At 38.9% G+C, this 23,482-nt stretch overlaps 1 protein-coding gene across 3 annotated transcripts in view; it reads left to right on the forward strand.

Annotated features, from left to right (window-relative positions):
- GDPD1 (glycerophosphodiester phosphodiesterase domain containing 1) overlaps positions 1-18,331 on the forward strand; it is a 74,018-nt gene extending 55,687 nt beyond the window's left edge. Inside the window, exons 7-10 of one of the 3 annotated variants that reach the window (XM_020991847.2) lie at positions 1,391-1,524; positions 4,118-4,218; positions 7,618-7,658; positions 9,590-10,953. In XM_020991847.2, the coding sequence (XP_020847506.1) occupies positions 1,391-1,524; positions 4,118-4,218; positions 7,618-7,658; positions 9,590-9,709 (396 nt within the window). In that variant the 3' untranslated portion in view covers positions 9,710-10,953. Of the gene's footprint in view, positions 1-1,390; positions 1,525-4,117; positions 4,219-7,605; positions 7,659-9,589; positions 10,954-17,645 lie in introns of those variants that run through there. The other 2 variants (XM_020991845.1, XM_020991844.2) reach the window with 2 other exon arrangements.
- Positions 18,332-23,482: the final 5,151 nt, after the last annotated feature.

Genomic DNA, 23,482 nt, shown 5'->3' on the forward strand with positions numbered 1-23,482 from the left:
TGCATCTTTAAGTTCATCTCAGAATTCTTAACATCACAAAAGAGTATTTAGCAATAGCATTCTTCTGTTCAAAACCAAGGGGGATCACAGACCCTGCTTTTTAAAGAATCTTTTGCTTGTTCACATGCTTCCATTAGATGTTTGTTTTAATTAGAAATTTCCTGTTTAGTTGGAACTGAAAAGGAATCCTGATTTAAGCTTTGTAGCCTAAGGATCTCTTCCTTCTCCCTCTACCCCCTGTCAAATAAAGTTGAAAAGGCATTTTACCAACTGAATAGTTTCTGGTCAGAAAAAAAGTGTGTTATGTGTTTGAGTATACAAAATAGGATACGACCCAGAGGGCCCCCCACCTCCCTATCAGAAGCACAAGTACTAAAATATGAAGGATTACAATTTTGGCAAGGCCTCTTTATATAGAAAAGCGATATGAAAATCCAGAAGTCTTAGAATTCTGTTTAGGCCTTTACTGAGTTGAGTGTGATACACATACAATGTGGGACAAACAGGGCATGTTAAGTTGGGTGGGTGGATGGGGTGTCCCCTGCAGTGCATGGAGAGAGAGAGAATGAGATAAAGCAAACCTAGCCCTATCTGGTCAGTCCCAGCTTTATTACTAAGAGCTAGAAGCCTCTGGTTTGGGGAAATTCTTACTAAAAAGCCCAGATCTGTAATGAATTATTTTCATACATCACAATTTGTAGTAACAATTATAAGCAAGAGTGCCCCTGCCCCCCAACATTTTCAGAGATAGTGTCTCTGGTTGTTTTGCTTAATACATCCAACTGACTAATTTCCTTGTGCTTTTTTATTTCTGGTCTCTTGACAACATTATGAAATTAAGTTGTCAAAATGCTTTGTAATTCAGTCATACGTTTTATTCTAATTCACTCAGTAACTTTTATTGGCCACCAATAGTGTATATCATGGCTTTCTAAGCATGCAGGTCATTACTACTTAATTGTGCATTTTCATGGTAATTATACAGTATTTCAGTTACTTTGTGGTTTAAGCTTTTGTTGAGCTGGCTTAGACAACCTTAACTTTTATGTAAGTGCTTAATAATGTTTACTAAGTTGGACCTCGGCCTTGACATCTGCAGGCCACCCTGCATGAAGTAAGAAGGGCACGCGGTGGGCTTGGGGAATGCTTCATGTGTAGGTATCTCTGGGCCCTGTCTGCCAGAAGGGGATCCAGTGCTTGGGTAACCTCAGTATCCCAAGGACCAGCCATTCATATGTAATTATGTTTGCAAGACTCTTGTTTATAACTGGAGAATACTTGTGTTAAGCTTTAAAATGTATCCTACTGAAATTTTAGGGATTACCTGCTAGGCCTGTCTTGTTAAGTAGTTGTGAAATAATGCATAATATTATACATGTGTGTTTTGTAGAATTCAGATATCCCCATTCTCTTCAGTCTACAACGTGTTCTGCTCATTCTTGGCCTGTTCTACACTGGCCTCTTGCCCTTTGTGCCCATCTGTGAGCAGTTTTTTGAAATTCCAATGCCTTCTATAATATTGAAGTAAGTGGCCACCCTGTTTTTGTTTTTGTGATTTATCATTATAATGACAGAGAGTTGCAGGTAAAATCCCATAAAAATCGATTTAGGGAAAGAAAGCTTTGTATACAAACCCTTTTCCACATTCTGCTATGACTCATTATTGATACTTTGTTACTCTACTTCAACAGTCCGGTAAATTCTTAATGAGTACAATAAATGCTTAGTGTGGTTCCAAGTTAACAATCATTTTTTTTGTGTGTGTTTATGCTACATGCTTTGTAAGTAGGATGAGAGGGAAAGGAGAAGAGGTGACTTGAGTTGAAGCAAAACTACCTGATCCTTGGAGTCAGAAGCCTTGGGTTTGAATTCTGGCTCTGATACTCATAGTGTGACCCTGGTCAAGTCACTTCATTTGTCTGTGACTTGGTTTTGTCATCTGTAAAATGTGGATAATAATACTTGTATTACCTGCCTGCCTCACAAGTTTTCTGTGAGCAAAGCCTTAAAGCTTAAAATGAGTTATTTTTATTATTATTATTATCATTATACTAATGTTTACAAAAAGTTGATTGTGGGGGTCAGAGGTGGATGTGTTAAAATATAAATATATGGGGTCTTATTTGCCATCAAAGCAGCACTGGCCCCTTAAATGTTACTCATCCTTTTTCACTTCAAACATCCCAACAGCCTCACCTGAAAAGTTTATCAGACTCTCAAATTACCCACCAAAACAACTACCAAAAAGATCTGGAGCTTGGAGAAAGAAAAGGGTAGGGAAGGTGTGTATGTGATACCTCCCCAAGTCCCCTGCTGAATACAAAGCCTTGCTTTTTGAAGAAACGTGAGCTCTATCTCAAGGTCCTGCAAACTGGGAGTGTGATATCTAGCAATGTATTCATTGTAACAATGCACTTGCAACAAAAGAATTTGGAGCCATTACAGAATTCATTATGTTGGGATTTTACCTGTATTTAATATTGCATCAACCCCAAAGCAGAAACACAAAAATAACAAATAACTATGTGCGCAGTATTCATTTAAAAATATTAGTGGATGCTGTTGTATTTACTTCCTCTGCTTTCAGTTTTCCAATTTGGTTTTTGTTTATTTGACTCACATTCATTAGCATGTTTCCTCTTGGTAGCCATTTCTAAAAAAACCAAAAAAACAAAAACTCTCCTCACAAAAGAATGCTCCTCCCTTCATGGTATATTTTTTTTAAGTTGGCACTTAGACCACAAATTCCCTCTAACTTTCTTCTGCTCCCATGACTGGCTGCTTTCCTTTAGCATAGAATAGAATCTCAGTTCTTTTAAATGAATGTTTCTGAGTGTTCACTTAAGAAGCAGATGCTAGTGAGACCTGGAATTTTATGTATGCACAGATAAATTCCTGTTTCCAAGAAGTGATTGGCTGTTTGAGGGGAGAAACAGTGAATATGCTGACATGTAAATTTGGAGCCTTACGTATTTTATAGTTGTTTCAGTGAACTGTTACAGGGATTTCCTAGGGCAAGACCCTAATTGTATTTAACATCTGGCTTGAGTTTGAGCCATAGAATCTCTTAAAGGGGAATAGGGTGATTCATTCCTTCAAAAAGAAAGAGAGCTTCAGCTTAGGCCAGGTGGGTTAAATTGGGTAAGAAACAATGGAGGTTCTGAGGGAGAGAGACAGCATTGTAAATAACTGAGAGTATTTTGGAAAAACTGGATTCATAGAGAAACAAAATATAGAATGAGTTGATCCAGAAAGGAAGGTCTAGAATCAGGGATGGGGAACCTGTGGCCTTAAGGCCACACATGGCCCTCTAGGTCCTTGGGTTTGGCCTTTTGACTGAGTCCGAGTTTTACAGAACAAATCTTTTTATTGAGGGGATTTGTTCTGTGAAATTTGGATTCAGTCAAAGGGCTGCACCCAAGAACCTAGACGACCACATGTGGCCTCGAGTCCCCAGGTTCCCCATCCCCAGTTTTAGGTGACTAGCCCACTAGAAAACTCTAAAGTGCAAGGACAACAGATAGAAAACAGAAAGAGTGGAATTGGGGGGGAGGGACAGGGAATGGAACCCACGATGTGCTGATAGAGATGGCTGGCATAGTTCAGTTAACTTTAATTTGCAAGATGATGTATTTCTTTGTAGTCAGGAGAAAGGCCTCTGGGAGGTGGAAGAGAAAGCTTATTCTAGACTTAAAGGCAGAAATAACAAGATAAAGTAATAATAATAGGAGACCCAAAGAGTCTCATACCAAAAAAGAAAATAACAGAAAAGTACCAGTACTAATTATACCAAGTTGGTAGCACAAACTTCCTTCTTGTTGGAATAAAGCACCTAAATTGTGCTGATTACAATAGATCATTTAAGAGAAAAAAGTACTAATGAAAAAAGAAAGTGAGGACAGGACAGGAATAGAGTCTGAATAATAAATCTTCTCCCCTCCTCACCCCTTTACTTTTGAGCAACAGAAAGTTAACCTAAAACCAGCATTTGCAGCTTTAGAGACTGCCTCCTGGGAGCAGAAATAAGGGAGGGGGAAATGAGGGCTGTGGAGGCTGTTTAGTACATTGGTGAATTGCTGTATTGTTAATTTGTAGTTTCAATTTTATTTTTTCTCAGACTGAAGGAACCTCACAGCATATCAAAAAGTCAAAAATTTCTCATTTGGTTGGCTGACAGGTACATTTATTTATTTATTTATTTTAAATATGGCTTGCTCAGTAAATCTTGTATTAAATGCCCTTCTTGTACCCATTGCATTTGGAAATGGAGGTGATTTTAAACTAAAAGATTAATAGAAACATTTTAAGTATTGTATATCTGCAGTGTATGTCAATGGATGTAAGTTAATCACTTTAAGACTTATTTACTAGGTGAGTCAAAGAACTATATTTTTTGGTAAATAATGTTTCATTTTTTCCAATTACATGTAAAGATAGTTTTCAACATTCAGTTTTAGAAGATTTTGAGTTTCAAATTTTTTCTTCCTCCCCCCTCCCCAAGACAACGAGCAATCTGATGTAAGTTATACATGTGCAATCATGTAAACATATTTCCACATTAGTCATGTTGTGAAAGAAGAAACAGGACAAAAGGGAAAACACACACACACACACAAACCAAAAAGTGGAAATTATGCTTTGATCTGCATTCAGTCTCTATAGTTCTTTCTCTGGATGTGTAATATCATAGAATTTTTAGAGCTATAAGGGTCCTTAGAAATCATATAGTCTAATGCCATCTTTCTTCCTTCTTTCAATAAAGGTTAAATGACAGAGTCACACAAGCTAGTAAGTGTTTGAGGCTGAATTTGAGCTCAGATCCTCCCAACTCCAGAGTGTTCTGTCTAGCCACCTAGCTACCCCTAGTCTAATGCCTTCATTTTAAAAGGGGGAAAACTAAAGCTCAGTTTGTGGCTTGCCTGAGTCATACAGCTAGACATCAGCAAAGCCAGAACAAGACCTCAGGTCTAATAACTAATAGTAAATAGGTTTTTTTTCCTGCTACTCCTTGACAGTCAGAAGCTGTTAAGGTACATTAAGAAATAAGTATAATTATCACATGTAGAAAAACACATTATTTAATTACTAAGTTCCTAAATGTTTGTTTGGGAAAATATACATCAAGATCCTGTAGAGGGAGCTGGGAAAAAAATCCTACAAATGGAAAGGAAGCCCTCCTTTGGGTGGTTGTCTGCTTCAGAGAAATCCTTCTTTTCTTTTTTAAAAAATTTAATTTATTTTATTCCTCCCCCAATTACATGTTAAAGCAATTTTTTTAACATTTTTTTTTTAAGTTTTGAGTTCCAAATTTTATCCTTCCTTTCTCCTTCCGTGGTATGGTAAGCAATCAAATATAGGTTGTAAAACATTTCCATGTTAGTCATTTTGTATAAGAAGACCCAAATAAAAGAAAAAGAATGAAAGGAAGAAAGAAAGTGAAAAAAAATCATGCTTTAGTCTGTTTTCAGACAGTATCTTCTTTCTCTGGAGGCGGATAGTATGCTTCATTATTAGTCCTTTTATTGTCTTAGGTCATTGTGTTGCTAAGAATAGCTGAGATATTCACAATTCTTCATGGAACAATGTTGTTGTTACTATGTATAATGTTTTCCTGGTTTTTTTCATTTCACTTTGCATCAGTTCATGTAAGTCTTTCCAGGTTTTTCTGAAATCATCCTACTTGTCATTTCTTATATAACAATAATATTCCATTACAGTCATATACCACACAGCTTGTTTATCCATTCCCCAACTGATGGGCATCCCTTCAATTTCCAATTTTTAACCGCCATAAAAAGAGCTGCTATAAATATTTTTGTATAAATAGATGTTTTACCCTTTCTTTTGATGTCTTTGGGATATAGGCCTAGCAGTGGTATTGCTGGATTGAAGGGTATGCACAGTTTTATAGTATTACTCTCCAGAATGGCTGGATCAGTTCGTAACTCCAACAGTGCATTAGTGTCCCAGTTTTCCCACATCCCCTCCAACATCCATCATTTTCCTTTTTTGTCATGTTAGTCAATCTGATAGATGTGAGGTGGTACCCTCAGAGTTGTTTTAATTTACAGAAAAATCCTTTTTAAAATTTTTTAATTAATTTATTTTGATTTATCAACAATCACTTCCATAAGTTTTTGAGTTTTACATTTTTCTTCCCCTCCCTCCCTAAGAAGGCCTGCAATCTGATACAGGCTATACATATACATTCCTATTAAACATCTATTTTTACATTAGTCATGATGTAAGGAAGAATTAGAACCAATATAAGGAACCACAAGAAAGAGGAAACAAAACAAAACAGAAGGGAAGAAAAGAGCAAATAGTATGCCTCAATCTGCATTCAAACTCCATAGTTCTTTCTTTGGATGTGGAAAATCCTTCCTTTCTAGGATAACTTGACTTCACTTCAGATAAAGACTGTAAAGCAATTATACTTTGTTTTGTCTAAAACTGATCCCTGGTTCTTGAAGTTGATGAATAGTCTTATATCGCAATTGTTTTTTGCTTAGTGTTCCTTTCACAGGGCCTTGGGAAGTTCTCTAATCTCCCCTTCTCTCTGTGCCTCAGGATTCAATTTTAATTTGAAATATTTAATTTAATATTGGTCTGTCACATTCAGTTTTTATACCAGCTCTTTTACCACCTTTCTCACTAGCTTCTGCTAGTTTATCATTGTGGTAGACAAGAAAAGTATAAATGACAAATGTTATACCCATTTAAACTGCTAATTTATGATGCATCTCACTTCCTCTGATTGATGTGCTTGGCCTTGAAATCCAGGTGCATACTTATGAAGGAAGTCTCTAATTTTAAAGACACACATGTTGTGTTCCAAAAGTTCATTTGTAAGTCAGGCGTGTTTGGAACTGAGAACACGTTTTCCCATTGAAATATCAGTGGGGTGGGGTAGGTTCTCAAGGTAGACCACAGAAGCGCATTTGATCCATAACATAGGGGAGTTAGAATACAAATTGTGGCATACGCCCCAATAGCATAACTTCCTTTTTCTTTGAAAACTTGAGAGGCTAGTAATACATCTCTTCCCACTCTAGTTCAAACAGTGAGAAGAGGGATTGGTTTTCTCCTGCTGTATCTAGTCAGAGTAGGAGGAGCTGGATCAGAGAGGCTGCAGGGGTTGGAAACCTCAAGTTTCCCAAGATTTGACATAAAGTAGAGGGGAGTTTTGGCATCTGTGACAAGGAGCCTTAAGCTGGGGCAGCTTTCTGAACATAGGTGGTCAGCACTGAGTGGAAGGCTCTTCTTCCTCACCTTCACCTCTTAGACTCCCCAGCTCCCTTTGAGTTCAGCTGCTTCTGTCCCTCCCCACTCCAACGTGACTTTCTTTAAAAAAATTTGCTTTTGAGGACATAGGCTGTTTCCTCAGATAACGTATGAGTACCCTGAAAGCAGGGACTTTCTTGTTTTTATTGTATCCCCAGTACCCTAGTAATGTCCATAGTATCCATAGTAGTATCCCTAGTATTCATAGTAGTTGCTTAATGAATTTGATTCACTGAGTGACCTTATGCTGTTGTGCTAGGCACAAGGGAAATGCTGGGTTGAAGATGATGTACTAAATGCTATTCTGTTTTTTCTTTATAGGTTGCTAATGAGGAAAAGCCTTATTTGACCACCTTACTGCCCGAGGCATTCAGGTATATTTCTGGAAAACGTACAAAGGCTGTTTTCTAATCATGTTCTTACAAGCAGGATAGCTATTTTTTTTTCCATTTAAACTTTATTTTAGGATAGCTAATTTTAGCATAGGGAAAAGAACTTTTAGTGAGGGGCAAGAACTTTGGACTGATTTTGGAATCCACATCGATTAATTATTTATTAAAATGCCTGCTAAGGCAAATGCTGATGCTAAAAATATAAAGATGCAAAACAAAATAGTGCCTCCCTGCAAGGAGTTTATAATCCAAAATGCACACAGATCAACAACTATAATAACAAGATAATAATCATAGCTAACATATATGTAGCACTTACTATGTGCCAGGCACTTTACAATTATTATCTTATTTGATTCCTCACAACAACCCTGAGAGGGAAATGTTCTTGTTTATACCCATTTGACAGATGTGGAAACTGAGACAAAGGGGATGAGTGATTTGCCCGGGCTGACACAGCTAGTAAGAGTCTTAAGGCCAGATTTGAAAGAATATAATTACATGCAGAGGTAGATTACAGGGAAGGCCTCATGGAGGAGGTGACACAGGAGCTGAGCCTTGAAGGAAGAGGATTTCAGCATGTGGCGACACAGCTGAGTAAACTTGGGCAAGTCACCTATCTTCTTAGTGACCCAGACACTGACTTGAGACTGTAAGTTGTAGAATGGTTGTGTTCCAGGTACAGTTTCTAAGTGCTGGGAAGACTAATTCAAGAAGAAAAACAGGCAAGTCCCAGGACTCAAGATGCTTATGTACTATCTAATGAGGAAAGACAATGTATAAAAGAAAACTGGAGGCAGGGATGGGGTGGGGCTGGGAAGCAAAGGCACCTGGTGCAGAACCGTGGAAGAGAAGATTTGAAGTGCAGCCTGGAAAGGAATGAGAAGGGCCCTCCTTAAATGAAGGCTGTGGGAGGAACCAAAAAGGAAAGAGAAGAGGAGGAGGAGGAAGAGAGGGAGGGAGGAGGAAGAGAGAAAGAAGAGGAGGCAGAGAGGAGGAAGGGGGGGGTCATAGAAGCCAAGGGAGGAGAGAACATGTAGGAACACAGTGATCAGCACTGTCAAGAGATATCAAGGAAGATGAAATGGAAAAGAGGCTATTATATTTGGCAAGTAAGAGATTATTGGTGACATTGAAGAGACTGGTCTGGTGTATAGTGGAGGCAGAAAGGGGATGGGGTGGTAGAAGCCAGAGTATAGGAGTTAAGGAGTCAGGAGGTGTTGTTATTCAGTTGTCTTCAGTCCTATCCTAGTCCCCGTGACCCAATTTGGGGTTTTAGTTTTCCATTCCTTCTCCAGCTCGTTTTACAGATGAGGAAAGTAAGGCAAACAGGGTCAAGTGACTTGCCTAGGGTTCACACAGCTGTTAAGTGTCTGAGACCAGATTTGAACTCAGGAAGACAAGTTCTCCTGACATCAGGCCTTGTGCTCTGTGTACTATGGCGCCACCTAGCTGCCTAGTGAAAGGGTAGAAACAGACTTTTTTAGAAGTCTGGCAATGAAGAGAAAAGAGATGGTACAGAAAAGCAAGGTTAAGGGAAGCTCTTTGTTTTTTCCTCACTCCCCTGCCTTTGATGCTGCTGGCTCGCTGAATCGTTGACAGAAGAGGGTTTTAGGTGTTCCACCTTCTTTTTAGTAAGGATTCAGTGGAAATTTGTTTTGAAATGTGAGGGAGTTGGGAACAGAGGATGTATTGTCCGAAGTTAGATTTTCATGTACATAAAGGTGGGAATGACCAAGAGGGAGGAGTCCCAACCTTGACCGCCCCCTCCTCAGTAAGTGAGATCAAGGTTGAATTTTTAAAACTTCATACAAGGTTGCTGACCAAATGCATTGGGATTGCAGTGGTGAAGTGCTATTGTGTGAAGGCAGCATGCTCTGTTTTCACATTTTTGCTTATTCTTCTACCTTTAGGTATATGTTTGGGTCCTAAATGAAGAGCATGAATACAAAAGAGCTTTTGATTTGGGAGCAACTGGGGTGATGACAGACTACCCAACAAAGCTTAAAGAATTTTTACGTAATTATGCATAAGTCAGCCTAAAAGAGTCATTCAAAGAAGACGAAGGAATATTCTTTTTTTCAGCATCACATAAATAAGCCATTTCCTGAATGGTAAAAGATGTAATCAATTGAGTTTCATTACCTCATTTTTAAGCCTGGTTCACCATGTAGAAACTACAATGTATATTTATTTTAAAGTATATTCCAGATTTTACATTTGTACATGATTTGTTTAGAAAGCTAACATTGATTGGGATAGGCAGGAAGAAGATGAATGGCAGATCAGGATTTCTGCGTTCTATCTATTGCAAGCAATTTGCAAATCAAAGACTAACACTAACAGACTAGGTAAAATCCGGGATTTTGAAGGATCTTGACGTTCACTGGCTAAGATCAGTTCATCAGTAAAACTAAATTATTGAAAAACTGCAGCCATTCTTAAATTGGCTCTTTGTTTCTGGACATATTGCTAGTCTGCACAATGAAAAAGAAACAAGTAGAAGAAGCAGTTAAAACAAACAAACAAACCAATGACGTAGTTATCTGACAAGACGCACACTGAGATCAGTAGTGAGTCTCCTAGAAATAATTGAAAATATCACCACTTGACCAGAAACAAAATCTGTAGACTGAATTGATTTTTCTTTGGCTGTTGTTATATACTTTTGTTAATAAGAATGTAAGACTAATATTTGAAGTCTTTTGGGTGTGTGTGTATGTGTGTGTATGTATGTGTGTATACATATGTGCGTACCATCAACTCTATGGCTAACTTTGTTTTCATTGTAAACATGGCAAAGTAGACATTTGTAGGTTATTATTGAGACTAGAGCCTCCCAAGAGTTGGAAGATTACAATTTGTGACCAGGCCTAATTGTATTTTGTGGGCCTGTTTCGGATGTACAAAACCACTTTGACTCTTCAGCCTCTTCATTATGTTAAAGAAGGTGACATCATTCTTTCCATACTTTTGGATAACCCCACCTGATCTGTATCCACCGTGTTGCTAACCAAGTAGTCCCTTTTGAGTGTTAGCTGGAAATAAGATTTTCCAATGTTCTAAGACTCTCTCAACCTTTCTTCTATAACTCCATGTAAATCTATTTCTAATCTTTTTGGGTATTTGTCATCAGTGGAGCCTCTGACCTCTGGTCAGCAGTAGACCATGCTCTATGGTAGGGCAGATGAGATCTCAGACACTTGTTTGTAAATCATTTTCTCATGAGGGTAAAAATATCATTTTTTAAAAACAGAAATAAAGTTTTCCAAGGACATGCTGAAGTCTCTTGGTGTGTATTTGTTTTTAACTGTCAGAGTACCAAACAGGCTGTGGAATTTTTGACTAAACTTAACAGTTTGTGAATTAATTGATGAAAGGAGTCCATGCACCTGAAATTTGTTTCTAGACTAAGGAAAGGGAAGGAGGAAGTAGCTAATATGTTTAGTAACTTAGTAACTGTTTAGTTAATGGAAAGACTGGAGGTGTAGTAGGGAAAAATAGGACCTCAAGGATACCTGGTTCTGTGTACAGTAATATCTCATCCATCCTGATCTAGTAAGTAATGAGGTGCCCCACATAACAATGAGAAACAGGTGCCTGACCTGGAGTCCACAGGAACCTGGGCTCCAATCTTCTGACCCTTATTATATGTTTTTAATTACTTCTCTGCCTGTTTTCTTCATCTATGAAATGGAGATCCGAATATCAACAGTACTTGCCTCATAGGGTCACAGGTGAGGTTCAGATGAAATGAAGTACGTATTTATTGTTCTTTGCAAGTCTATACCAAATATCAGTTGCTATTATAGTGAAGTAGACTGGTTGTAGTTGTGACCGCTTCAAATGCCAAAACCTTGTTTATTATAAGCATTGTTGACAGGAAGCTTTCTGAAATGCATTATACATTTCAATGCCTTTTTGAAGAGAAGACACTAAATATAATGTGATCTTTCCTTGGTGTTGCAAGGTCATCATTTTGAATATCTAAGCTTTGGACTCAGTGGTAATGTAATTTTGCATGCACATTTAAAGTGTTTCAGCCACCTCTCTCATTAGGCTATCAGCTTCTGCAATCTGACACACATCCCTAAGAATTCTGTGGCACCTCTGGTTTGCTGTCTCTGATCTCCTTGAGGACCAAAAAAGCCAGATAGCTGAGTTTGTTCTGAATTAATGTTAAGGGGACGTATGTTAAGTAAATGATGAGACAGTGTGTGAGATAGTGACTAGAAAGTTGCGTTGGGAGAGGGACTATTTGAGTTGATCAGAGCCTTTTTCATTTAAGAGTGGAATGGTGTCCTAGAGGAAGACTTGAATTTGCCAAAGGTCTATTTTGGATAAATAGGTTGCTATAGCTAGCACTTTATGATTTGTGGACATTTGTTTTTCGAGGCTGACAGAAGCCCTTGAGGTATAGATTTTTAAAATAGTATTATCCCCATTTTGTTGCTGAGGAAACTGAGGCTCAGAGACGTTATGTTTCTTGCCTATAGTCATTCATCTGTCCAGTAGATAAATGGTAGAGCTGGGACTGAACCCAAGGCTTAGGATTCTAAATTCAAGTGCTTTTTTTATTAGCTACTGATATTATAATTTGGGGCAGCTAGGTGGCACAGTGGGATAGAGTGCTGGGCCTGGAGTCAGACACTTACTGGTTGTGTGACCCTGGGCAAGTCACTTAACCCTCTTTGCCTCAGTAACTCATCTGTAAAATGAGTCGGAGAGGAAATGGTAAATCACTCCAGTAACTAGTGTGGTAAATAGTGTGAATAATGTGGTAAAGAAGGTTCCTTAAACTTTTTACTTTGTTTATGTTTTGAGCAATGGAGGAATTATCAAGATAGATTGAAAGCTTCTTGAGGGCAGGGATCTAAGTCTTATACTTTTCTTTTATTGCCACTGCCTAGTGTAATGCCACAAAGATGTGTGTGTGTGTGTGTGTGTGTGTGTGTGTGTGTGTGTGTGTGTGTGTGTGTATGAAATGTCTGTATGTGTGTATGTGTATGGTAGGTACTCAAACTGGTCCTGTGTGGTTTTTTTAGACGTAGATATATAGATACAGATCGATATTTGTGTGTGTGTGTGTGTGTGTGTGTGTGTGTGTGTGTGTGTGTGTGTGTGTGTGTATGTAATAGGTAATCAAACTCATGGTAGCAATGCTCATTAAGTATTTTGTCTCACGTTGGTCACATTTATTCATTGACTTCTTGTTTTGGGATTAAATTAGGTCATGCAAAGTAATCTTAACTGTGAGTGTGGCCTAGCAAATGCTTCATTCTTCTAGTACTTATTAAGCAGTGTGGCTTTTCTTAGAATAAGGTTTAGATTTTCAAGGTACACTTATTCCTTAGAGGGAGGTAGTTTTCTTCTTGCAGGTATGTGTACTCCTAATTCAGGTGACCAGTATCAGTTTGGATAATGCTGCTCTGGATTGTGAACTGTGTTGACCAAATGATTAAACCCTCCCCAGACACAGGAAATTTGGAAATGCTTTTACAATTTTAAATAGCCCCCAAAACCTATAGTAAAGGGGCAGCTAGGTGGTGCAGTGGATAGAGCACCAGCCCTGGATTCAGGAGGACCTGAGTTCAAATCTGGCCTCAGACACATAACACTTACTAGCTGTGTGACCCTGGACAAGTCACTTAACCCTATTGCCCAACCAAAGGGAAAAAAAAAAGAAAAAAGAAAGACAACCTATAGTATAAATGTTGATTAATCACAATTGACCTATTAACATGAAAAGAAAATACCAATTAAAATTTAAAAGAAGTATCACACTAAGGCATAGAGTGGTGACTTTGCTTTCATCTCTACTTAATATTTTAAAAATAGCTCTAACTTAACAAATTGAGCTGCAAACTTATTCTGAGACATTTCTTAGGGTCAGAATCTTTCCCTGTTGTACTCTTATGCTCTGTGCTCCTGTAGATGAGAAAAGCTCATGAGCAGCTTTCTTCCAGCCTTTGTCTTTTTAGAGTAAGATGTTATCTTTGCTTCCTAATGAGCTCTAGGACTAACTTCCCTGGTAATTAGCAGTTCTTTTCTTTGCCACTAACTCCCTCTTTCCTTTTTTTCCCTGCATTTTTCTTTCATACACTCTTACAACAAGAAGGTGAGATGAGAGACCGTTTAAAGCTGCTTTAAAGAAAGCTTGGGGTCAAGGTTAGAGCCCAGTGACTCAACTTTCCCATTAAGATTATGCTTGACAAGCCTAGCTAATTAACAGTGAAGTGATATATGTATGACTCAAGCTTGCTATAAAATGATATTTGCAATAAACTTTTCTCTAGCCCTTTTTTTGGGAGTGGAGGGACAATTTCATCTCCACTGCTATATCCATTGACTTTATATACAGGTGACTCATCCATGTTATCCCTAGCCCAAACCCTAATCTCCTGTCTCTTGACTATCAGCTTCCCCCAAACTAAATTTCTTACCTTTCTCCAAAAATCCTATTCGGTCAGTGGCAGTCTCCCATATTTGGAACCTCTGTATTATCACTTCCTCCCACATTGAATTACTATCTAATCCACCTCTGCAGTCTCTCACATCCTTCCCCCACCTCTTTATTCCCACTGTTATCATTTCATTGCTACAGGTGCTCACTAACACCTAGCCAACATCTTACCTAACAGGTTTGTCTCCATTCTCTTCCATTTCTTTTACACCTGTCCTTCACCCTACTTCTAGGCTAATTTTATTTATTTTTATTTATTTATTTTGGCAAGGTAATTGGGGTTAAGTGACTTGCCCATAGTCACATAGCTAGTAAGTGTCTGAAGCCAGATTTGAACTCAGGTCCTCCTGACTCCAGGGCCGGTGCTCTGTCCACTGTGCCACCTAGCTGCCCCCAGGTTAATTTTATAAAGAGATTTGGTCCTATTCTCAGACTCCTCCACTGTTTTCCTAGTGCAGACTAAGGAAAATTCAAAGATCTTTGCCTGGGATTCAAGGCCCCTGCGAATTTGGTACCACAAACAGCCTTGCCCTTGTCTGGTTCTCTACTGTCAAACCAAACTACTCCTTTACCATTGTACACATCCCCTTTTTCTTGCCTCCATGCTATTGTTTACCCTGTTTCATATTCCTGGAAACTTTTCCTAGTTCAATTCAAATACTGCCTCCTCCACGAAGCCTTCCTTAATCTCCCAGTAATAACAACTTCTACTGCTTTCAGACCTCACACACAACATTTTGTTTTTACTTTGGTACTCAGATAGGCATTATTTTGTATTGTAGTTATTTATGTGTGTTATGAAATCCTCAGGGGAAATTTATAAGGATCATATACTTTCTTGAAGGGATGTTGGCCCTCTTTCAGGCAGAATGTGTTTGAAATCCTATTTAACATTATCTAATTTTGGTGCCCAAGAAGGACCAAAAAAGGGTTGTAAATTAGATAATGATGACCAACTTCACATGCTATAATTATTCATAAGAACAAAAAGTGTCACTCAAGCCTGCATCTTTTAAAATTTGTTGATTGAGATTAAAGCTTGGGTGCATATATAGGATTTGGAGCAGGAAGGAATCTAAGGTCCTCTGGTCAGCTCCCTTATTTTGAAGATGAGAAGCCCAAGTGTTTGACTTTCCCCCCAAACCATACAGGTACTAAATAGAGGCTATGATTTGAACCCCAAATCTGTTGCTCTTTCTTCTGTGTACTACATCAGGAATAAGTGACCGCTTAAGCTGGCCCACTGATCTCTAGAATAAAAGAAGACAGTATCCTGTAGGGACCGATTTATCATGCATAAGCTTCTAAACCAGTTTCTGGTAAAGAGCTGGGATAAATTTGGATTTTCAAGGCAAATTCAGCTCTAGGCCAGCTCTTTCATTTAAAAAACAAAACTGTGGAGCATGTTCAATTGCTTCCCTCCTGCAGGCCCCAGTTTCCTAATTGGACAAGAGGGGATCTCTAACGTCCCTGTCCGTTTTCTGATTCTAGGACACTATTGCTGACCTATATCCCTTTAGGAGAGTGCTTATCTAAGCTCTGTAGACTGCTCAAGCATCATACACAACAAATTCTTAGGGTTTCATAGAATCTGAAAATTAAAAGAGACCTTAGAGGTCATCTACACCAGGACTTCTTAAACTTTTTCCACTCACAACCCCTTTTTGCCAAATGCAAAGTGCACCTGCTTTGTGTTCAGAACCAAGGCTTCAGTGTTCAGAAAGGTTCAGAAACCTTTTGCTCTTGCCAAATTTTTCATGACCCATGTGAGGTGGCAACCACAGTTTAAGAAGCCTGATCTAGACCAACCTATACCTAGGAAAGGAAAAATGCTCCCCCCTCCAAATAGTATGTTTTGCAAATCAACCTTTGCCTGCAGACCACAATGTGAGGGGGAACATGCTTCCTCCAGGGTTAGCCATTTCCCTTTTTTTTTTTTTGGCAAGGCAGTTTGGGTTAAGTGACTTGCCCAGGGTCACACAGCTAGTAAGTGTCAAGTGTCTGGTCTGAGATTGGATTTGAACTCAGTTCCTCCTGACTCCAGGGCAGGTGCTTTATCCACTGCGCCCCTACCTGCCCCATTCCATATTTTTTTTCTTTTGAAGTGTTTGCCTACATCAAGCTTAAATTTATACCTGTTGCTTTTAGTTCTGTGTTCTGTGACCAAATAGAATAAGACTAATCTGTCTTCCACTTGAGAGCCTTTCACATGCTTTATGACAGCCATCATATCTGCTCCCCACTCCAAATTCTCTTCAAACTAAACAACACCCCCAGTTTTACTTCCATTGAACCTCATATGGAACAGCAGACCTTTCATCAATCGTCTTGCCCTCCTCTGGGCACTCTTCCAGGCTGTTCATATCTTTCCCAAGATGTGGTCCCCAAACTGAATGTAATACTCAATGATCAGAGTATACCACAGTGAATTATCTCCATTATTCCTTCACACTCCATCTCATTTAATGGAGCTTAAGGTGGCATTGGCCTTCTTGGTTGCTGTATCACACTGTTGACTTCTAGTGAGCTTCCAGACAGTGCAAGGTGTGCCCCTCCCCATTCCCAACTTGCTAATGTGCCTCCCCCATCTTGCACTTGGAAATTGATTTCTTAAAATTTGAAATATGTAAGATTTTCCATTTCTCCCTGTTAAATTTTATCATATTAGGTTTGGTCCAGTATTCTAGCACGCCGAGATCTTTCTGAGTCCCAGCTGTGTTGTCCAGAATGTTAGCTAACCCTCCCAGATTTGTATCATTACCAAGTTTGATGAGAATGCTATTTTTGCCTTTATGATTAAATGGGGAGGACAATCTATTAAGTGCTTGCCAAGCGCAAAGTACTGGGGATACAAATAGAAAAGTAAGACTACCCCTGCTCTCATGAGCTTACATTCTGATGGGGGAGACAACATATATGGAAGGTCTCAGCTGCAAGTCAGAGGGAAAGGTCGCATGGCCCCTAGGGATAGAGTGACAAAGCAGATGGTAATGCATTTTATTTAGTGTCATTTCCGTGAATAAAATTGTATCAGTTTCTGATGAACCATTTGACAGTGGCAAGGATTTTGGTGGCAAAAACTTTCTTTTCTGGGTGTTCTGTAGCTGTGGCTATAGCATTTGTAGGAGCAGTTGCCAGGTTACATCTCTACAGGGTTTGGTTGCTTCCCAGGATGATGGCTATGGGTACTAGACTGGAAGCATTACTATTTCCAAGACTCTTGGGTTCAGGGTTCTGGCTGTCTCCATTGGAATGGGAGGAAAGATGTTAGTCAAGGGGGTGGTGATGGTTTGACTTGCTTGGTACACCTCCTATCTCTCCTTAAGAGTACCTTGCCTGCTATAGCTAGGCTGGCTTGCCTGTTCTGTATCTAAACCAAAGGGAAACTATCAACAGCGCTAGGCTAAGCACAGCTCCTTGGTGTACTCCAGTGTTGAAATTAACATCAAACTAAGTAGCTGGGCTTCCAACCAGTTCCTAATCCACTTAATTGTACTCTCCTTTAGTGCAGTGATCTCCAAAGTATGTGGACTACAAGATCTCTTGAATCTGTCCCACTTCCTGCATTTACACAGCTACCATTCTAATTCAGCTCCTCATCACCTCTCATCTGAACTATAGCGATGGTCTCCCAGCCTCAAGTCTTCCCCCTTTTCCAAGCCGTCTTCTACACGGTAGTGGCCAAAATGATTTTCCCAATGTGCAAATATGACCATGTCACACCCCTACTCCTCCACATTCCCACCCCCAGCCAAACCCCAGTGTGAGTGTCTCTATTACTTCTAGGATCATATATGAACTCCACTGTTGAGCATTTAAGCATATTCACAACCAAGTTCCATCCTACCCTTCCAGCCTTGTTACATGTTACCCCTCATTTCCTGCATTCTATAGTCTGGCTGAACTCTCCATCTTACTATTTTGTTCAGAAATACAACTAAAATACCCAAATGTTAATAGAAAATTAAGGAACAACACTATCCATTAGGCTTGCCACCTAAAGAATGGATTTATATTGAAACTTTTCTACTGAATTGAAACCCGAGAAAGCTTGCTTTGCTTTTTTTTTTAATTGCCTATAGAAACAAGAATATGGAAAAACAAGAATCCAGGAAATCTTTGTGTTCCGCTAATAGCTCTGATGTATTAACTTAATGTTTTGCATCTTTCAATAAAAAGTATCTTAAAAAGATTCATCTGGGAGTTGTGAAATGATTCAACCGTTTTGGAGAACAATTTGGAACTATGCCCAAAGGGCTACAAAAATGTGCATACCCTTTGACCCAGCAATAGCACTTCTAGGGCTATATCCCAAAGAGATCAAACAAATGGGAAAAGGACCCACATGTACAAAAATAGCAACTCTTTTTGTGGTGGCAAAGAATTGGAAATTGAGAGGATGCCCATCAATTGGGGAATGGCTGAGCAAGTTGTGGTATATGAATGTAATAGAATACGATCGTGCTATAAGAAATGATGAACAGGCAGACTTCAGAAAAACCTGGAAAGACTTGTATGGTCTGGTGCTGAGTGAAGTGAGCAGAACCAAGAGAATGTTGTACACAATAACAGCCACGTTGTGCGATGACTAATATTGATAAACTTAACCCTTCCCAGCAATACAAAGACCTAAGACATCTCCAGAGGCCTCGTGATGGAAAATGCTACCCACATTCAAAGAAAGAACTATGAAAGTTAAATTGCTACATTTTTCTCTTCTGTTGAGTTTTGTTTCATCTTTCTGATGGTTCCTCCTATTGGTGTTAATTTTTACTTACAACACCACTAATGTGAAAATATGTTTAATAGGAATGTAAAAGTATAGCCTATATCAGATTGTGTGCTGTCTTGGGGAGGGTGGTGGGGAGGACGGGGGAGAAAAATTTTAAACTCAAAAGCATATGGAAGTGATTATTGATAAATCAAAATAAATTAATAAAATTTTTAAAAAATTAAAAAGATTCGTCTGCTATACTAGCCACTTTAATCAAATTAACTGAATAATAACAAATACTATGTCTAAAGTCCTTCCTTTCCCCCAGGACATAGATAGGGATTTAAAAAATAAAAAGCACATTGTTCTCACTGAAAGTATTAATATTTTAGGAAAAACAATGAGGTTTCGTGCCATTCATTTTAAAACATCAGTATTTCATTTTCTTATCCTTTTAAAATGTCCATTTTTGTGTGTTTTATAATGTAAGCTATGTCAGTACAGAAATGTATAATATACATTATCATATTGTTATATATAATATGCTGAAGATACTTGTTCAAAATTTTTTTTTACTGAGAGCCAGGGTGTGTGATCCAAAAGGTGAAAACCAATTGATATTAGCCCACCTCTGTCCATCTTTTTCACAAGAATAGAATGGGATCCTTTATCAAAGCGCAGCTAGGTGGCGCAGTGGATAGAGTGCTAGGAAACTCATCTTCCTGAGTTCAAATCTGACCTCTGACACTCTGTGTCAGGCCTGGGAAAGTCACTTAACCATTTTGCCTCAATTTCCTCATCTGTAAAATGAGCTAGAGAAGGAAATGGCAAACCACTCTAAGTATCTTTGTTAAGAAAACTCCATGGGACAGCTAGGTGGTGCAGTGGATAGAACACCGGCCCTGAAGTCAGGAGTACCTGAGTTCAAATCTGGCCTCAGATCAAACACTTGACACTTACTAGCTGTGTGACCCTGGGCAAATCGCTTAACCCCAATTGTCTAAAAATTAAAAAATTTGAAAAAAAGAAAACTCCAAATGGGGTCACAAAAGAGTAGGACAAAACTGAAATGACTGAACAACACTGTATCAAAACTTGACTAAAATGTAGGTAAACTATATCTATAGCACTAGGTTAGTAAGTTAGACTCTACCAGTTTGGTAAACTGTAGCAACCTGTCAGAAAATGAAATAAAATTAGTCTAACATGACTCTTTTAATAAAGCTACACAGGTTCTTTTTGTTCAATGTTTCTTTTTCCATACTTTCACTAATCATATCTTTAATAGTAAATTCTAGCATTTTGCCAGGTATTGAAGTCAAATTTACAGGCCTGTTGTTTGCAAAATCTCCAGTTTTATAAAACTGTGATAATGTTTGCCCCAAACCTTTGATACTTCATTCACTTGCCACAGTCTTTTAAAGATTGTTAACAGTTGCTTAGCAATCACTTCTGCTAGGTTTTTTTTTTTTAATACTTTTGATAGACATGCCTTGGGATTTTTCTCTCTCCCTCTTCCCTTTCAGTTTATCCCTTTGATTAGATTTCTAAGACTCCATGTAAATACATTTTTATCAGCTCTGAAGTGCACTCTATCCCTGGCCAGGGACCCATCATTGCTATATTTTAAGCCATAGTCCAGAAATCAAAATCTCAACCATTTTCATAATCAACTGTTCACTTTCCAAATAATGCCTTTGTCCTTTGAAACCTTTGCCTTCAATGTGTAGCAGTGGAGAAGACACCATTTATCCCTAATGCCAGTTTCTTGTTCAAAACCTCATAATTTTTAGCAATGCTTAACAAGTTCTTTCTGACAGTATTTTTTTGTGCCTTGAATCAACAGTCATAGATTTTGGTCATTCTATTTGTAAGTCTTGGATACGTGTCCTCAAAGGTACCAGACCTCTCATGTGAAAAGCTTGACCAGTAAGTACCTGTACTAACCACTAATGTCTGGCTCTTCTTCCTCTGACTCTTATTTTTTAATAAAATAAAAATAAAATAATAAAAAAATGTTCTCCCATCTAACAGCACCTGTGCATCCACATCATTATTGCTTGGAGAGCAAGTAGTTGTTGCTGCTTCAGAGAATCCATCTTCCTCCTCTTTAGGAAAGTCTCAGTGTTGTTTATGTCCTTCAGGTTCATTGATCTTTCTTCTCCTTTATCTTAGTATTAACCTCCAACTTCTGACACAGGTCAGGATTCTGCCCTGCCTCCTCCTCCCCCTCCTCCCTTGCCGCCATTGAAACCCTTCTTGTGTGATTTTTTGTTTTATTTTTATTTTACTTTAAATTTTTTTTTTAGGCAATTGAGGTTAAGTGACTTGCCCAGGGTCACACAGCTAGTAAGTGCCAAGTGTTTGGTCTGAGGCCAGATTTGAACTCAGGTCCTCCTGGCTTCAGGGCCAGTGCTTTATCCATTGCGCCACCTAGCTGTCCCTCGTCTACATGATTTTTAAGGACACTTTAGAGCTGAAAGGAACTTTAAAAGTCATCCAGTCCAGTAGTTTTTTACAGTTGAGGAAACTGAGACCCAGAGAGATGAAAAGACTTGTATCTAATAGCAGAGCTGTGATATGAACCCAGATCTTCTGATTCAAAATTAAGCATCCTTTCTATTCACTGTTTCTCCTAACTTTGAATGTGAAGAAGCATCCCTTGAACCCCTTTACTTTCCCTACTGGGAGGGAGACCATCCTTCACTTTGAGACCAGATAAGCCACTTGTCTATCATAGAATTATAAACATTGCCCACTCATTGTTAGTGGCTGCAACGTTCTCACTGCTCTTCAGGGAGTATTAGATCTCAGCAAGGGAATCCTTTAACTGCTAGCCATTTTCCCATTGTAAATGAAGAAAGGAAGCAAATTCACCCATGGTTTCATTGTGAATAATCAAGTATTTGCCTTTGGTTGTCTTTTTCCCATCACCAGTTTCCTGGCAACTGGCTTCCCAGTCCCATCGGCTTTCTCCCGTTCTCCAATCAGATTTCTATAAATGGTCATATAACTGAGTCTCTCAGCAGAATGGTTCAAGTCGCTCTCCAGTTTTTATAGCCTGACCTCTGAGGCAGATAATTTTCTCTCCAAGAAGCTTGGAATTTCTAAATTCTTAACTCATACGGATGTGTATGCATGTATATGCATATAATTATATGTATATATGTACATATATGTCCTTTTGTAATACACTAGTGTTTCCATGAAATCACGAGATGCTCAAGCAGACACCTCCTCAGAAGCTGGCCAATTAGTAATGTTTTAAAACTGGGACTTCTGGGAGGGTGCTTGTAAAGACTTCTTGGAGAAAGAAGCCAGAATGGGGAGTCAGGATTGCAGAGTTTGTGAGCTGATGGTCCAAGAGACTGTCCTCTCTCTTAGGATCCTCTGTGGGCAGGAGTCCAAGAGCCAGGGTGTTTTTTACCCCAGCCTTCCTCTTCCAGACTATGATGAACCGCTGTTGTTGCAGCTGCTGTTGAGGATGTTGCTAATGATGGTGGGTGAGATAAGGCATTCCTGCCTGCTACCACCCCCCACTCCCCAGACAATTTCCTTCTTCCTTGCCTCCCAGTGGAGAAGGAAATTACTCCCATTAACTGAGCAACAACTCTTGAGTTTTCTGTCTGCCTTCTTTCCACACAAGTGGGAGTGGAAGGGGAAAGTATAAAGTAGGAAATGATTGTTTTTGTTGTGGCCAGCAGCATTTGGCCCTGGCTGCTGCTAACCAACAAACTATACCCTTCCTTTGCTCTGTGTTCTATGTTTCTATTTTTCCTTTTTTACATAAAAGAAAATTGCTGTTTACTGGAGACAGTTTGGGGAATGTTTGGGTTTTGGTAGAGTGAGAGACAGACATCTTACTTTAACAAGTCAGGGTCTGAGATGGGATTTGAACCCAGGTCTTCCTGCCTCCAGGTCCAGTTTCCACACTATTTCATGCTGCCTTACCCAGACATCTAGCCATCTGTAATTACTGGTGGAGGCTCTCCTCCTTTCTGTCCAACAAACTTGTGAAAATTTGTCGTTTTAAAGTTCCCATTGCTTTCTCTGCTGTTATGGGCATTTGTGATATTTTAAGGTCATTTTTAACCTATTGGGTTTATTAGTGACAATTTAATTTATATTTTTATTCCTCAGTTGTTTAACTTTTAAAACATTTATTCCTTGCGTTGTTTTAGTGGTGCCTTTCAAATACTGTTTTGGATCTTGTTTTCTTCCATTGGAAAGAGGGACATCTCACACCCCTCAATCCCAACTAATATACCTAATAGAATATTTTTTATTCTGATACCTCCTGATAACCTTTATCAGAAAGTGCCTTTTTAATTGAGTTACCTTGCCTCAATTGCCTCAGTTCATCAAAGGGGTAAAGAGGCCTCTTTGGAATCACTCAAGGGTCTAAAGTAAGTGCCAACTAAATGAAATCAGATAGACCACATTAGAGGAAGTGTGGTTGCTTGAAAAGGTCAGTTATGGGGCTTGTACTGAACAGCAAGCCAGTTCATAATCCAATATTCCAGCAGTAGGCCATTCTGGCACTGGACCAGCACCAGTCAGGTCATTGACAGGGAATCTGTCAGGATAGGGAGGATGAATTTCTGTCTTCTTACCCTTTAACCACCCCTG

Source organism: Phascolarctos cinereus, unplaced genomic scaffold (assembly GCF_003287225.1).
Source record: "Phascolarctos cinereus isolate Bilbo 61053 unplaced genomic scaffold, phaCin_HiC Scaffold_5;HRSCAF=322, whole genome shotgun sequence".
Lineage (NCBI taxonomy): Eukaryota > Metazoa > Chordata > Mammalia > Diprotodontia > Phascolarctidae > Phascolarctos > Phascolarctos cinereus.